Source organism: Equus przewalskii, chromosome 31 (assembly GCF_037783145.1).
Source record: "Equus przewalskii isolate Varuska chromosome 31, EquPr2, whole genome shotgun sequence".
NCBI lineage: Eukaryota > Metazoa > Chordata > Mammalia > Perissodactyla > Equidae > Equus > Equus przewalskii.
In genome coordinates, this window is record NC_091861.1 from 29,236,845 (window position 1) to 29,253,368 (window position 16,524).

Genomic DNA, 16,524 nt, shown 5'->3' on the forward strand with positions numbered 1-16,524 from the left:
CTGTATCCACCCTCCCCTGGTGACGGGGCAGGACGCAGCCCGGGAGCTGGGGCAGGAAACCCTGGTGGGCAGAGGGGACGTGGCACTGAGGAACTCACGTGAGCCCCACGTTAGTCAGATCTGGTGAGGACACCAAACTGCCACCGCCTGGCCCTATGACCCTTAGGGGAAGTGTCGAGACCTCTCTGAGCCTCAGTTTCGTCATCGGGAATCTGGGGATAAAGTAGGTGCTTAGAACTGCAAGATGATGGGTGTGAAGTCCTGAAAACATCTCGATAAACAGTACCGGTCACCTCATCCTCCTCCTGTCTGAGTCCCAGGACACTGCCCACGAGAGGCCGCCCCCTGTGGTCCCTGACCTCATCCCCGCCCTCTTCTCCGATTCACAGGCGTCTCTCTGGGAACCACCTCTCACAGATCCCGGGACAAGCGTTCTCCGGTCTCCACAGCCTGAAAATCCTGTAAGCGTGAGTCGCCCCATTTTACAGAGAGGCGGCCTTGGGAGAGGGGGGACCCCGAAGCCTGTGGCCCAAGTCTCAGCGTGACGCTGCGTGTTTCCTTCTCTTCACTTTTCATTTTCATCATTTCTGCTTCTTCGCTTTCACCTTGTCTGTGCCAGGCTCTGATTTGTGAGCCAGCGTTTAACCGGCCCCGAGCCGCGTGACAGCCTGCAGGGCAGGGGAGGGAAGCGTCTCTGGGTTTTGTGATGTGAGGGAGGACCACGGCGTGGGTCTTCGTGGGTTGAGTTCAGGGGCAGACCCAGCGAGCCTCAGACCTCTCAGGCCAGAGAGGGACGAGACCGTTTCTGGAGATTCTTGACCCCAGAGGAATCCATTCTTCCTCTCGACCCAGCCTTGGTGTCTGTGGCACTGAGGCCCCCTTCTCGCTGTCAACGTACCTCCTCCTCAGTTTTCCGGCTTCTTTGTCCCAGCTTCAACCTTTGAAGGATAGGGAAGTGGGAATTAGAGAGAACTCTGTGTTATTTCACGCAGCGGCCCCTTGCCCGTTATAGAGAAGGGAAAGCAGAGATGCCATCTCCTTCCACCCCGATCCACGGCCCACCTCGTCCACCCAAGACCCCACGTGTTCCTCTGATGAGCGAGGGTGGAAGGAGCTGGGGGAGGTGGGTGCACAGGGTCTGAGGGGGTAGGAAAATGGGGATCTTGGGGCTGACCCTGGAATGATAGAATGAGCATTTGGAACTTCCCCAAAGTGGGAGCCATTCCCCAGCTCTGCTGCCCCCTCAGCCCTGACTGGACCTGCAGGTCTTCTTTGTATGGTTGAGCAGGTTGTTTACTGCACAAGACCCTCTGGTTGAGTGTTGAGGAGAGGCTGAAATCCAGTCCTGTGCCTGGCTTGGGTCTGCCTCCAGCGAGAAACGAGAATCTTTTTCTGGTTTCCTCAAAGCTGTGTATGGGCTGGCGGTGGCCCTGCCCCCTCAGTCAACAGCCCGTGGTCCACATGGAAGCACTTCCTCCTTTTTCCACGTTGTCATCTCTGGCACCCTCGGCCTCTCTCTCCATCTGCCTCTGAGTCTCTGAGTCCAGGGATCTCTGGTGTCTCCTCCGTCCTGACTCTCTGCTCTGCCCTTGGGTCCTCCTGTCTGTCTGCAGCCTCAGTGTCCTCGTGCCTCCCGCCTTCCTCTTCTCCGTCTCCGACCTTTGCTCACTCTCTCTCTGCCCCTCTGTCCCGGCCCCTGGGGTCTCCTTCTTCCTGCCCTTCTCGCGTCTGTCTCACTCCTGGTCCGCGTCACTGGCCGGGGTGGGGAGGCATCTGAAGTGGGCGCGGGGCGGGTGGCCTGCTTGGTGCTGTGTCTGTGCCCAGCGGCAGGCTCGGGCCTGCGGTGGGATTAAAGAGCGCACTCCGTTTGCGGGGCCTTCAGAAGACGTGAGACTCGCGTCCCGTCCTGCGACCTCTGGAGCCTCTTCCTTCTTCTCCGCCTGCATTGGGCGGTGAATCAAAACCTCACAGAAACCGCCCCCTCCCGCCCCCTTCTGCAAACGGCACCCTTGGCTCAGTAGCCGGGGCCGAGGGCAGCCGCACTGTCCTCTCCAGCTCTACCGTGGACCCCCGCTTTGCCCCATCCTGGAAGACCCCCGACCTCCGGAGCCTTCGTGTCAGTTCTTGGCCTGAGGAGCCTCGAGCTCAGGATGAGTTGAGTGGTCTTGGGGAACGGATCCTCCTCCTCAACGCTTCAAGCAGGGGGTCTGCCTGGTCTGGCAGGAGGTACTTTCTGACATCGGAGGTCCGTTTGTCCTGCTGTGTGTCCCTCCCTTGCTTGTTTTCAGACCTGCAAGAAAAACGGTGCGGTGAAGCCCACCGTTGCGTTGCAATCCCTTTGTGCCTGGAGAATGTCCTCTGCTCCCGTCTTCTCAGGTCTGGACTCTCATCTGAGCCGCATCTTCCGTCCTCTGAGGCCTGGCCACCCCTGCGGGACTCTCTGCTTCCCTCCTTCCCTCCCAGAGGCAGAGGACAAAGAAGGGGATTCCCGCTCTGGTCCTCTCCTAGTGACCATGCAGAGCCCCTCCCTCTGTCCTTCCCACTCCAGCCCCCCATCTCACCGGGGGGCATTGTGACTCTTGGGGTCCTCTCCTTCCTCTGCTGGTCCCCAAGTCTTCAGCCCCACAGGCTGGAACGGGGAGAGTCACCAGGGGAGTCAGCCCTGAAGTCTGGGGCTGGGGCAGTTGGCCCCGCAGGGAGTGTCAGCGTCACGCCTTTCCTGGAGCCTGTTGGTGGGAATGTGTGTTGTGCAGGGTCGTGAAGGCCCCTGCCTGGCTCCACCATCGGAGCCGCCACCGTGTGTGCTTCTTGGGTGTGTGGGAAAATGCCTGGGCCTCTGAGGGCACCTGCTTCGTGTGTCCTTTCTGGGGGGGCAGCTGTGGCCAGAGGCCCTGCATCCTGACCCACAGCCTGGAGGTGGAGCTGGCCCGTGGGGAGGCGGGAAGCCCTAAATGGCTCCTGCCTCATGCTGGAGGGAGAAGAGGCAGGCGTCCGTGGCCAGGAGTGTGTGCGTGAGAGCGTGAGTGTGTGATTGTGCATGTGTGAGCGTGAAAGTGTGTGAGTGCATCTGTGTCTGAGCGAGTGTCTGTGTGAGTGTGCAAGTAAGTGTGAAAGTCTGTGTCCAAGTTTGTGTGTGTGTGAGTGTATGTGTGAGAGTGAAAGTGTGAGAGAGTGTCTATGTGAGTGTGTTGTCTGTATGAGTGTGAAGGTGTGTGTGTCTCTGTGTGTGAGCAAGTATCTGTGTGTGTGAAAGTCTGTGTCTGAGTTTACACATGTGTGTATGTATGAGTGTGAAAGTGAGTGTGTGAAAGTGTGTATGTGAGCGTGTGTGTCTGAGTGTGAAAGTGTGTGTGAGTGTGTCCAAGTGAGTGTGTCTTGGAGTGCATGTGCAAGTGAGCGTCTGTGTGAATCTGTCCCTGTGTGAGTGAGTGTGAAAGTGTGTGAGTGTGCCCAAGTGAATGTGCATGTGTGCAGGTGCGCACGCATGAGTGTGAGTGTGTGAGTGAGTGTGAGTGTGTGCATGTGCGTGTGAAAGTGTGTATGAGTGAGTGTCTGTGTGAGTGTCCGCAGCCCCTCTTCCTCACAGGCTTCCTTCCCACAGCTGTCCTCCCAGGGAGCTTTGCCAGGCATGGCCCCTGCCCCCACCCCTGCACCTGTCCTCTTGGCCTCGTCCCATCTAGAAAAACTCCCGTTGGGCCTCAGTCGCCCCTCTCCAGACCCGGATCTGGGAAGCAGGGGCTGACGGTTCCAGGACGTGCCTCCCGCCGTGTCCCCAAGAGGCTGGAGGGAGATTTCCCAAGGCACCGCTCCCGGCCTGAGCCCAGAGCCCCTGGGAGTCTGTGGTTTGGGGCTCCCAGCCCGGGCCCTCTTGGTGAAGACGTGCTCTGGGGCACGCTGGCTGCTTCCCGGGCTGGGCCGCTCCCTGCTGAAGTTCTGCCTGGGGGAGGGAGGGAGTGTCTCGGGGCCCCATCCCTGGGGATGTCCCCCGGTGCTGGCCTCCGGCAGGGCCCTCTTCACACTGGATTGAGGGGTCTTAGGTAGACACCGACTGTCTCCATTCTCCGCCTGGCTGGACAGTGGCCATGCCTGGCCCGGGGTCAGGGCTCCCACGGCATTGATGGAGTGAACTGACCTGAGGAGGAGAGACTGTGAGTCGTTTGGGGTGCTTGACTCTCCCTGTGCCTCCCTGCCTGGATAAGGCTTTGAGCCGTTAGTCTCCAGGGGGCAGGGCCTGCCGCCCCCATCCCGTCCAGGGACAGGAGGCCGGGAGTGGGTCTCGTGGCAGCAGAAAGACCTGGGGCCACACTCGGGACCTCAGCAGACCTCAGAGCAGATGTCAAGGAGGACACTGAGACTCCGTCTCGCTGGGCCTCAGGTTTTCTCACTTTTAAAATGGGGATGTTGGAATAAATTTCCCAATATTGTTAGCGGCAGAAACCTAAAAGAAAAACACCTTGTGGAGAAGGTGTGACACAAAACAGATGGGGGGGGGCCGTCTCTGCTACAGTGACGAGAGGATAGGAGGAGCCCAGCCTCTGCTCACCCCCCACCCCGATGATCCGGGGCACCGCCACAGCACCAAGGGAAGGGCCCCTGGAAACCACTGGTGGGTCACTCTCCAGAACCTTCTGACTGTAACGCTCGTGGTTCCTGCCTCTAACCGCCTCTCGGGCCCGAGAGCTGTTTCCCAGCGCACGCTTCCGGGGCAAAGAGGGGCCGGTGCCGAGGACAGACTTCCACGAGACTGACGGCTCACAGTGGGGTCATCGTGGAGCTTGAGAAACGAGTATTCCCCACCCAGAGATTCTGCCCAGGATTTAATTGGGCTGCAGCGTGAAAACCGTCCCAGATGACTCTAACGTGCAGCCAGGCTTGCGGACCACCATTTCAGCAGCCTCTGCCTCACTGGGCGGAACCAGGAAAACGTGCTCACAGCAGCACCGGCCCGGGGGTCCTAGTCTTGATTTCACCATTAATTTGTTTTGTAACTCAGGGCGGGTCACCTCCCCTCTCTGTGCCTCGAGCTCCTCATTTGTGAAACCACGGGCTGCTCCCTCTAAGGTGCTGCCAGCTCCTATGACCCAGTTGTACTTCAATGAGGGAGCGATGGCTGGGAAACAGGCCCGGCCAGGGAGGGAAACAGGCCAGGTCTGAAGCCAGCTGCCATGCTGACCTGCAGCTTAGTGGGTTTCGATTTCACGAAAGAAAGGGCTTTCTGTTGACCGGACGGTCTGGCGTGGGATGAGCTGTCTGGGGAGGCACTGAGCTCCCTGACACTAGGAGGAAGATGAGAGCCCGGTGAAGATGATGCAGCCTCTGTGTGGGAGATGCTGAGACTTGGAGCATCCTTGCTGTGCAGTTTGGAGACCTTAAAGGTCTTTCTGGGTCTAGGATTGGACAGAGGGAAGGGTAGGGGGATCTGAGGAAGGGACGGGGTGCAGATCCGTGGCGATGCTCCGGGAGGCAGAGTTCTTCCTGTGGAGTGACTGGATGCATCCTTGGGGCCCTGGAGGGTGGGCCCCGCGAGGCACGAGCAGCCTGTGTCCCCCCTTCTTGCCTGACCATCGTTTCTCTGTGTCCTTGCTCCAAGCATCCTGAGGCGTCTGGGTGGGAATCCAGGCGGCCTCCTGAGGACCCCCAAGTAAGGAAGTTCCCACCCTTCAGGAGAGAGAGGTCAGGATGGCCGAGGATAGACGTACTGCCCGGGCAGAGGGCAGGAGAGGTCCTGGATTGCTGAGGGACCCTGGTGTGTCTCCTGGCACCTGGTCCCGTGAAAGGACCAGGGAGGGAGTGGAGGCCCCGTGGGCGGAGGGGGCTTACTCAGGTCACCCAGGAAGTTGTGAAATGAGACTGGATATTGACAATGATGATTAACACTATCAGCTGATGTATTCTTGGGGCTTCCCTGTGTGTGGGACACCGCGTAAATGCTTCACAGGGGTGTTTGGTTTGACCCAGATAGACGGTCATCACCTTGTCATTACCCCCAGTTTACAGATGGGGAGACCAAGACCCATGGAGACTCGCTAGCTGGCACGCTGTCACACAGCTGGAAAGAGGCTGGTCTTAGGGCGCAGACCCAGGTCCGTCTGACCTCAGAGCCTGCAGCACTTTAAGGAGGCCCGAGAGACACAGGTCTAAATTCCACTTGTGAAGCAAGACTTTCCTCGAGAAGGTCCCTCCGGGCCGTGTGGAGCCTGGCGTGAGGGGCCAGTGGAGGCCGAGACCTCTGGGAGCGCATTGTGTGCAGGCGGGGGCCCTTCCTCCAGGCGGCCCTGGCCTGGCTCCAGGGCAGGGGCAGGCAGGACCCACCCCGAGGCCCCAGTTCTCCACAGCCCGGGAGTCTCTGTCTCCCACCCCTTCCTCGGCTGGGCTCCACGAGGCTCCTCCCAGCCCCCCGGGAGCCCTGTGTCTTCTGATGCTGTGTTTTGCTTCACGTTTGGGATTCCCATGTGTCCATAAAAGGCCATGACAGATGCGACTCCAACCCAGACAGTCACTGGAAGGATCAGAAACCAACCAGGCGCGTCACACGCCCCCAGCGCCCTCTGGCCCCCGGCGCGTCCTGAGTCATGATGGAGGCCCTGCGGCGTGAGGTCGGTGTTTGGCCTCTGGGCCCCGGGCCTCTGGCATGAGTCTGAGTTAACACATGTGAGGTTCTAAGGGCACATTAGCCATTGCTGTAATTAAACCTAGAGATGGGGAAAGGAGCCACTCCGCCCGCAGCATAGTGCTGCTACCTGAGGGGTGGGGAGCAGGATGCGAGTCTGCTCTGAGCCTCCATGGACAATACACCTTAAAGGGGGATGAACGGCAAGCCTGGCGCGTGGCGGGACTCAGCGCACATTCACCCCTCCCAGGCCTGTAACCGTGGCCCCTCTCTCTGTGCTGTGTGTGGCCCTCTCTGTGCTGTGCGTGGCCCTCTCTGTGCTGTGCGTGGCCCTCTCTGTGCTGTGCGTGGCCCCTCTCTGTGCTGTGCGTGGCCCCTCTCTGTGCTGTGCGTGGCCCTCTCTGTGCTGTGTGTGGCCCTCTCTGTGCTGTGTGTGGCCCTCTCTGTGCTGTGCGTGGCCCTCTCTGTGCTGTGCATTGCCCCTCTCTGTGCTGTGCGTGGCCCTCTCTGTGCTGTGCGTGGCCCGGATGCATGAGGATGAGAAGCTGCCCGGTGGCCGAGAGGGCTGTGCTCGCTCTGCCTGGGGCAGGGCCACTTCCTTCCTGCCTGCTCCCCCACCATCTCCTGAACCCCCACAGGGCTGCGCCTGTGCCCCCTTCTCCTGGTTCCTGGGCCCGGGTCTAGAGCCTACAGATGGAGAGGGTCAGAGGGCAGCTGCTCCCTGGGGCTTCCCTCTGTCTTCGCCTTAGAACCAGGCAGTCAGGGTGCTTGCCCAGGGCCGCTGTCCTCGGGGACTGCCTGTGCTCTGGAGTGCTTTCCTCAAAGTTTCTAAGGCCCGCTCTGATGCCTGGGGTCAGCTGGGGTCAGCAGGGCCACCTGGAGGGGCACCCCAGACCCCCCTCCTCCTCTTCTGTGCTCTCTTCCCCTCTCCCCTGCAACCCGAGTTGCTCCGGGTCTCCTGCATTTGGGGTCATCCCGGGCACCTGTGGCTGGGCCAGTTCCAGGACAGCAGCCTGCCGAGTGGATCGTGTCCACCGGCTGGCGTGTCACTCCCTTCGTGAGGTCGTGTGAGGCTGGGCCATTGCCGTGGTGTGGCACGCTGATCCGGGGTGCCTAGGATTGTTTCCAGAGACAGGCACTCCACAAAACCTATTTGCCCGGGGTCCTGCCACCTTGGGGGGTCTTGCCCTCATGCACATACTCCCCTTCCCCAAAGAAAGCGTCAGCCTCTCAGCTGCATAGATGGGGAAACTGAGGCCCAGGGAGAAAAACCTACTCTCCCCACGTTCTTTCTGCCCAAATGCAATAGAAGTGCCTGTGGTCTGACTTCCGGCCCCGCTGCTTCCCAGAACATCTTCTCTGCTTCTTCTCCATGGTCCTCTCCGGCCTGCCTCCCCCAGAAGCCCTCCTGAGCCCTCTGCCAGCCCCGCGTGCAACCATAATGCCTGGACAGCCTCTGAACCCCCATGAACAGGGCAGGGCTGGACCAGGACTCTCACCGGGGCTCTGAAGCGGGGACGAGAGGGAGGGGCCTGGGTGGGGCAGGTTCGAGGGAGGAGGCCCCAGCCCTGCGGGTCCTTCAAGCCCTCCTTCCCTTACAGGATGCTGCAGAACAACGAGCTGGCAGGAGTGCCCGCCGAGGCGCTGGGGGAGCTGAGGAGCCTGCAGTCTCTGTGAGTCACTCGAGGGCCGGGCGGGCCGGGGAGCCGGCTTCCTGGGGCCTGAGTCACCGTCCAGCCCCCCGCCTCGCTTTCCCTCCTCTCTGCGGCCCCCTCTCTTGCTCCATGTTCCAGACAGCGTGTCGCTCCAGGCTTTGGTTTCTTTGGGTTTTTTGTTGTCGTCATTGTGTGTGTGTGTGTACACTCGTGTGTGTTTTCCAGGGAAGGAAGGCCCCAAAGCAGCTGTCCCCCGCCCCCCAGGAAGAGAATGGGACCTCCCTAGCTGGGGCCACCGGGGCAGCGGTCCTGGGGTGTCTGGCTTTCTGCCATGGAGCCTGGGGCGGGGGCTGGGAAGCGTCAGAAGGGGCACTCTGCTCCACCTGTGCTGCTGGCCCCCAAGGCTTGGTCGGGGGGCAGCTAGGCTCAGAGACGCATTTCCACTCCTTAGGGCCCACTGGCCCCCCTGACAGAGGTGTCCCTCCGAGGAGCACTGTAGTTCCCATCCTGCCCAGCAGGGGCGTCGTGCAAGCAAGACGGAGCCCAGGGCGGGAGGGACAGGTGCTCAGCGCGGCTGTGTGATCCTCGGGCTGGGCGCTGAGTTTTAGCCACACAGTGCTCATCACGGGCCTGGAACCTAGGAGGTGCCTAATATGTGTCTGCTGAACCAACCGAATTTTCAGGTACTGAATTTTCAGAATTTTCAGCATTTTCTGATGGGAGAGTAAATAGATATTTTGGGAGAAAGCAAAGTTGGGAGACGGGACTGGGCATGATATCTAGCCAGTGGGGGACACTGAGGCACAGCACTCCACGGGTCAGGACAGAGGCCTCTGGTCTCCTCGGCCTGTGGGTCCTGCTGTGGTCCCTGGCCGTCCAGGGATGTGGAAGTCGGACGACTCTGACTGTCCTGATTCTCCTTGGGTGGAAGGAGCAAGGAGGTGGGAAGGGTGGCCTCCTCCCCAGACCCACATTCAGGCCCCATTCCACCTTGAACAGAGGCCCAGCCATGGGGGCCAGCTGGCTGCGCACGCCCACCCACGCTCAGGGCTTTCCAACCTGTCCCTCCCCTCCCGCGTCTGTGTCTGCACCCCGTGCTCCCGGCTGCCCCACTCGCCCCAGTAGCAGACCGGCCCCCACCACTGCTCGTCTCTCCCCTTCCTGCCCTCTGTCGCTACAGACGCTGGGCCCTGGTCTCAGCCGCCTCCTGTCCCCCTACCCAGAGCCACCCCTGAACAGGGCGTGGCAACCCCGCATGCCCCTAGAGGCCAACGTGGGAAGATGGAAAGCCATGAAGCCCGTGTCGCCCCACCACTCGTTTGTCAGGGCTCCAGCAAAGCAGGGGCAGCCACCAGGAACGGGGGCAGAGTGTGACATGGCCTCCTAAGCATCGAAGGGGTCCACACAGCGGAAAACGGGCTGTCGCAGGACTGTTCGCACTTATTGTGAGGTTAAGTTTTTTAATTTTGAGTCACGTCTTCTGTGCGCTCAGGGGTTCCGAAGGTCTTGTCACCCCCACTGGGCATTGTCCTTGCACTTTCTGAGAGGTCGGGCTCCTATGTGGGGAGAAGCAGGTAATTACCTTCTCCTGCAGCGCTGTGGCTCCCTGCCGCCCGCGGGTCAGGGCAGGGATGGGCCGCCGGGCTGGGAGGTGGAAACCTCGCATCACATCCCGGCTCTGACTCTGACCACAGAGTCCTGTACCTTCTCTGTGCCTCAGTTTCTCTGCCATCGAGTTGGGGATAGTCGTCTTCTCTGCCTATCTCACAGGGCTGTCGTGAAGATCAAGTAGGTGGTAAACGTGCGTGGGGTTTGAAGAAGGAGACTCCACATGGCTGACTAGTCATCCATCCGTTCATTTTGCGCATATTTTTGAGGCATCGCTGGGGAGGGAAAACCCAAGTTGCAACTTGAAGGGTTAGCGTCAGTCAGCTGAAGAGGCAGGGAAGGGCGTTTCAGGCTGAGGGAACAGCACCTGCAAAGACACGGGGATAAGAGGGAACGGAGTGGGTTCTAGAGAATTTGCAAGGAGGCGAGCTTGGCTGGACTTGTGCATGTTGGGGGACTGGTGGGAGGGGCAGTGGTGGAGAGAGATCTGAAATCAGCACAAGATAATGCCCAAGAAGTAGGCGTAAGCCTTGCTAAGGGTTTGGACTTTAAGCTTAAGACGCTGGGGAGCCATAGTCGGATTTGTAGCAGGAAAGCGATGTGATAGAGCCTGCACCATTGAAAACTTACTTTGGCAGCAGTTACAGAGGACAGCCTGAGGTGGGGGCCAGTGAGGGGGTTCGTAAACCAAGGGACTGTGGCAGCTGTCGAGGGAAGGGCAGACGCAGGGCAAAAGGAAAAGGGGACAGGCTAGAAATACCAAGAAGCCATGTCCTCGGGACTCTGGCTTAGCTCTCAGCCTCTTCGTGTGTCACCTGTACGGCCTGGGAGTTGCCTAGCCTCTGTGCTCCTGTTTCTTTGTTAGTAGCATGCAGGTGGTGACAGTGTCTGTGTCCCTCCGCAGGACAGAGCGAAATGAGCTAATACGCCTGAAAGACTGAGGGTGGCGCCTTTCGTCGCTGCTCCGTCATCATTATGGGCAGCAGTGGTGACCGGTGCGGGGTTGAGGGAGAGCAGGAGGCACGGGGACAGGCAGTTCTCCGGCTTCAGCCTCTGGAGGGACGGAGAGGCCGGTCCCTGGGAGCCTGGCAGGTGGAAAGAGTTCGGTAGGGACGTAAGTGAATGCAAACCCTCTCTCGGGAGGGACGGGGACGGGAGCCGTGCTGGGGTCCCTTCTGGACGTGCTGAGTTTGAGGTGTCTGCAGCCGGCGTGGCCGAGCATCTGGGACAAAGTGGAAGGCTAGTCACTCTACCCTTAGGACATCGGGGGGTGTGTGTGTGCGCACGTGTGTGTGCATGCATGTGTGTGTGCGTGTCAGGGAGAAGAGCAGTGTGCATGACCCGACTTGGAGGTTCTGTTTGCAGGTGTTGCATCCTGAGCTCTGGGGAGCTGGGACCTCAAGGCGAGGCTCTGTCCTCTCTCGTTCAGGTCCCTCCAGTTTCGTGACAGTAAAGCCAGGCCCAAGTTGCTGGGCCGACAGGAGAGGCTGGGAGCAAATGGCAATGCTTCGAGCACCCCGTGTGCCAGCGCCCCGTGAGATGTTTGACATAGATCTGATTTTGTCCTCACAAAAACCTCTTTAATAACTGCCACCGCCACTGCCAAGTGAGGGAACAGGGGTCAGAGCCAGGGACTGGGGAAGGCAGGGTGACCGTGCCATGCTGCTGTCCCTTTCTGTCACGGCTACAAGGGAAGCCTCTTTTGATGGCCAGCCTTGGGCGGCCCCCCTCCTACCCGACAAGTCCCAGCCAATAGAAATCTCCTCCTTCCTGTTGGAAGTCAGTAGATCAGGGGAGTACAGTACAGGGACCCCTCCCTGCCCATGCCCCTCCTGGGGCCGGGCTATCCTCCCCAGAGCAGGCCAGGCCCGCCTCGGGGCTCAGGTCCCTGGAGGAGGCTGTTCCTCGCCTCCGAGAGGGAGGGTCGTGCACATACGTCCCTGGCAGCTCAGTGCAGTTTCCGTCCATGGTCCACTTCCCACCAGCTGTCCAGATACTGGGGCCGTCGGAAGTGGGTCTGGGTGAGTCGGCGGCGGGGCTGGGGCCCAGGTACCCAGCTGGACATGGCACACAAGACTTTTGGCTTCACACCTGGGTGGGCAGAGCCCAGCCCCACAGCAGCCCTCCCTGCGTACACTTGCTCCCTCCCCGACGACGTGGGAGGGAGAGGATGGCAGTGCCAGACATGTCACGGCAGGCTTGAGCCAAGGCCAAGAGAAACCATGGGAAGCCAGCAGAGCCTGGGGGAAAATAGAAACGGGGGCGGGGGAGGCAGGGCGAGCAGGGGAGAATGTGGAGAAGAGAAAACTGCTCAGAGACACCTCAGGACTGGGCCAGGCGGGCCGGGAGGCTCAGGCTGGCTGGTCCCAGAAAGGACAGTGGCGGGAATAAAGGAGAAGACAGAACAAGAGCCCAGTCGTGGACGGCCTGCGGAAGGCTGCAGGAAACAGGCCACAGGGCACCGAGCTGGGGAACGAATGAGGAGCAGCGCGAGACCCCCAGCAGAAACCAGAGTTAGTGGCCCCATCACCCTCTCAGCAGAGCCGCCCATCTCCAGCACGCCGGCTGCCTGCCGTGGCGAGGACAGGAGAAGTGAGGGTGGGGGGACATGTGCAGGTGCCCGTGTGCATGGGAAGGAGCTGGGCTGGGGGCGGGGGGCCGGGCAGAATGCTGAACACAATCTCATGTCTCGCTTGACCCGCACTCCCTGCGAGGGAGCTCCCACCATTCTCGCTTCACAGACCTGCAAGGGAGCTCCCACCATTCTCGCTTCACAGACCTGCAAGGGAGCTCCCACCATTCTCGCTTCACAGACCGGGCAACTAAAGCCCGGGAAATGCAAGCGACCGGCCCAAGACCGGGCTGCGGCTGCGGGACGTAAGCAAGCGGGCGTTCTCCTTTAGCTCTGATTCCGGAGGCCCCTGCTCTGAACCTCTGCCACATCTAAGCTACAATGCTTTAGGGTCCAGAGACCTGATCCAAGGCCTGGCTGTGTCAGTGACTGGCTGTGTGGCCCTGGGAAGTCACCTACCCTCTCTGAGCCTGATGTTCCCCATCTCTAAACGGGAGAGTCTGATGAGGTGATTGGCAGGCAGGAGTCCCAAGAGGATGTCATGACATAGAGACACAAGGACTTCCTCACGGGGTTGCTGGCTTGTTCCAGAACGGCTCACAACTGCTGTGTGCCTGCTCTTTCTGGGTCCTTGTTCTCTGTGCACTGGAGAGTGTCCTCCTTGAACGGCTCCAGTGTCCAGGAGTCTGTGAGGTGGATGAGGAGGAAATGGCCTCAGCTCCTCCAGGAGGAAAGGGCTACCCCCCCCCCCCCAGCCCAGTGCCTGAGGGTCTGCGAGGACCAGGATCAGGGCTCTTCCCAGGAGAGCTTAGGGCAAAGGCCTTCTGACCAGACCAGCCTGCTCATTCCACATCTCTGACCCCCCTCCAGTGGACAGTCGTTCCCCCAGACTCAGGACCAGAATAATAATAACGAGCTCTTCGATGGTGCTTTCCACACTTGCGGCCTTGCTCTCACTGTCTCACAGTCCTGCTGTGGGGGGCTTCCTGCCAGCAGTCTCATCACCCCATTTTGTAGACGAGCAAACCGAGCACAGAGGGGAGACGTGACTGGGTGGAAGTTACACAGCTAGCAGGTGAAGAGCCAGACTCAGAGCCCATGTGACCTGGCCCAGTCCACGCACATAACACAGGCCATCCTGCGGGGCCTGGATGCGCGTGACGGGCCCTGGGCAATGGGCCATTGGTGGGGCTCTGGGGACCAGGGCATTTCCAGAGCACCTGCCCCCAGGGGTTGTGCTCTCTGCTGGGGGTGCTCGAGGGTCCCGGGCTGCCTGCTCCTGCCCTGACCCCGGGGCTTCTGCAGGGGAGTGGAGCCCACTTGAGGCTGCTGTAGCAAAGGACTGTGGACTGGGCGGCTTACAAACAACAGAAATTTATTTCTAGTGGCTCTAGAGGCTCTAGAGGCTGGAAGTCTGAGATCAGGGCGCCGATGTGGTCCAGTTCAGGTGAGATCCCTCTTCCGAGTTGCAGCCAGCGGACTTCCTGCTGTACCCGCACCTGGGGGACAGCAGAGACGGGGAGCTAGCTGTCCCCTGACTTCTGTGAGGGCACTGATCCCATTCGTGAGAGCTCCACCCTCGTGTCCTCGTCTAACCCTATTCACCTCCCAAAGGCCTCACCTCCTCATACCATCACCTTGGGGGGTAGGGTTTCAATATAGGAACTGGGGGGCACACAAACATTCAGTCCATAACAAGGGGACAATGTCGGTCAGCCGGGGGCCAGGGGCTGCTCACACTTCAACATCAGCATTGATCCCTAGAGACCCTTGGCCTTGAGCAGAGCCTTCGAAGACCCCTTGAGATAGGGCGTGAGGCTGGTTGTGCCTCAGAACCATGGGCTCGTGAAGAGCACGAAGTCATTTCTGGGAGCTTTTCACCAGAAACAGCTCTTCTCTTACCCCTGGAAGGAGTAGCTCCTGCGTTTATGGCCCATTTTACGGGCAGACCTGAGACTGGAGGCCCCGGCCGAGATTCCCTGTGGGTTAGGGATGGAGCCGGGGCTGGACTAAGGAGGGGCTTCTGCGGTGAGGCCAGAAGAGCCCGCTCGTGGCTCACCTCGCCTCACAGCCTCCTCAAGCAGGTCTTCAAGAGGCCCCAGTGGGAGGCCCGGTGATGTCAAGAGAAGGAGCCAGTTGCCCGTGGGACTGGGGAGTTTTCTCCGATCTCCTGGGCACCGAGGGAAGGAGGAAGACATCGTGGGGGGTGGGGAAGGTGCCTTTGGGGGAGAGAATGGACTAAGACAGTCACGGATAAAACTCGAGGCTAGTGCCTCTCAAAGTGTGGTCCCTGGACCGGCAGCCCAGCATCGCCTGGGAATCTGTAAGAGAAGCACGTTCTCAGGCCCCACCCCGGACCTGCTGGCGCAGAAACTCTGCGGGTGGGACCATCAGTCTGAGTTTACAGGTACTGCAGGGGATTCTGATGCACTGAAGATGAAGAACCAATCATGGAAAAAAGGCACATCTTAGCTTCCCAGGGCTGCCACAGAAATCCCCACAAGCTGGGTAGGTTAACAGAAGTTCGTTCCCTCACAGCTCTGCAGGCCAGAAGTCCTAAATCAAGGTGTTGCCAGGGCTTCCTTCCTCCTTCCTTGCCTCTTCCAGCTTCCGTCGACAGCTAGCATTCCTGGTGGCTGCATCACTCCACTCCGGTCTCTGCCTTCCATCTTCACATGGACTTCTCTTCTCTTTGTGTCTCTCTGTGGCCTCTTATAAGGACACCTGTCATTGGATTTAGAGCCCACCCAGTTAATCCAGGTGATCTTATCTCAAGAGACTTAATTATGCCTGCAAAGACCCTTTTTCCCAATAAGGTCCCGTTCACAAGTTCTGGGAGTTGGGACAATGACATCTCTTTTCGGGAGCCACCATTCACCCACTACAAGGGGCAGGACGATAGCAGAGGAGGGAGAGAAAGCCTGGGTCTTACAGGAGAGTGCGTGGGGGTGAAAAGCTGAGGCTTGAGTCAGAGAGAAAGAGGGGGCTTGGCGAGAGCAGTGGCCAGTGAGCCAGCTGTGCTACAGGGAAGGCATCTGGCAAAGAAAGGCTGGTGGGAGGAGGGAGCAAGGAGGCCCTGAGGTCTGGGCCGCTCTGACTAAGGCCCCATCTCGAAGATGCTCAGAATGCGGTGGAGAAGCCCCCAGCTACTCCGAGCTCTTCCGGTGTCTAGTGAATGTTGTCAGTACCACCCAACTTGCCTGCCAACCAGAGAGGGCCCTGAGGCCCAGCCACGTTGTGGGGCCCAGCTGAGGGGTCCCCAGGGACGCACGAGGTGGCAGATGGCCTCCCTGGCGTGGCTATTTCGGGCTCCATGATTATATGCTGCTGCATTTGGATCTCCCAAGGTTCCGGGAGTTGATTACTACATGCGTCTAGGGCAGAGGCTGCTCTGAGGTAGGTGGGTGGGCGGCACGCGGGCAGCCCCCTTCGTATGATGAAGGTCTGAACATGGGTAATTTGGCTCCTGGAGATACTAGGAGAGTGTCCGTGGTGGGCTGGGCCCTGGAATCCTGTGGAGGTTCTTCCAGCCATAAATGCTGGTCTGGGATACAGTTGGCCCAAGCTGGGCCACCCAGGAGCTGGGTGGTGCCTCGGCCCCTCAGGGAACACCTCAGTCCAGACTTGTGGATCTCCTCAGGCCTTCTGCCCCCCTGAACCCCATGGAGCTCCTGCAGGCCTAGTCCTGAGAGATCTGAGGGAGGCAGGAGCACCCAGGGTGGGGGAGCTGATAACTCAGATTTGGTTCAGGTACACATGGCCCCCAGGCAGAGCCAAGAGGTGGGGCGACCTCCTCCCCATGGGGAGAGGACAGAAGCAAGTTTCCTCCTCCCTGAATGAATGTCCCTTCCAGAGCAGCTGATGTCAGTGCAGAGCCCTGGCCTGGGTTCGGGATGTGTCTGGAGGAGATCCAACCACTTGTGTCCATCCATCCAAGCATCCATGCATCCATGTAACCATCCATCCATCCATCATCCATCCATCCATCCATCCACACATCCATCCATGCTTCCATTCATCCATCCATCACCCATCCATCCATCACCCATCCATCTGTCATCCATCCATCCATCATCCAA

At 59.8% G+C, this 16,524-nt stretch overlaps 1 protein-coding gene across 3 annotated transcripts in view; it reads left to right on the top strand.

Annotated features, from left to right (window-relative positions):
• The window catches only part of LGR6 (leucine rich repeat containing G protein-coupled receptor 6), a 110,278-nt gene that overhangs the window by 27,804 nt on the left and 65,950 nt on the right, over positions 1 to 16,524 (top strand). For all 3 annotated transcript variants that reach the window (XM_070602208.1, XM_070602207.1, XM_070602209.1), the window contains exons 3-4: positions 390 to 461; positions 8,212 to 8,283. In XM_070602208.1, coding sequence (XP_070458309.1) covers positions 390 to 461; positions 8,212 to 8,283 — 144 coding nt within the window. The remainder of the gene's footprint in view (positions 1 to 389; positions 462 to 8,211; positions 8,284 to 16,524) is intronic.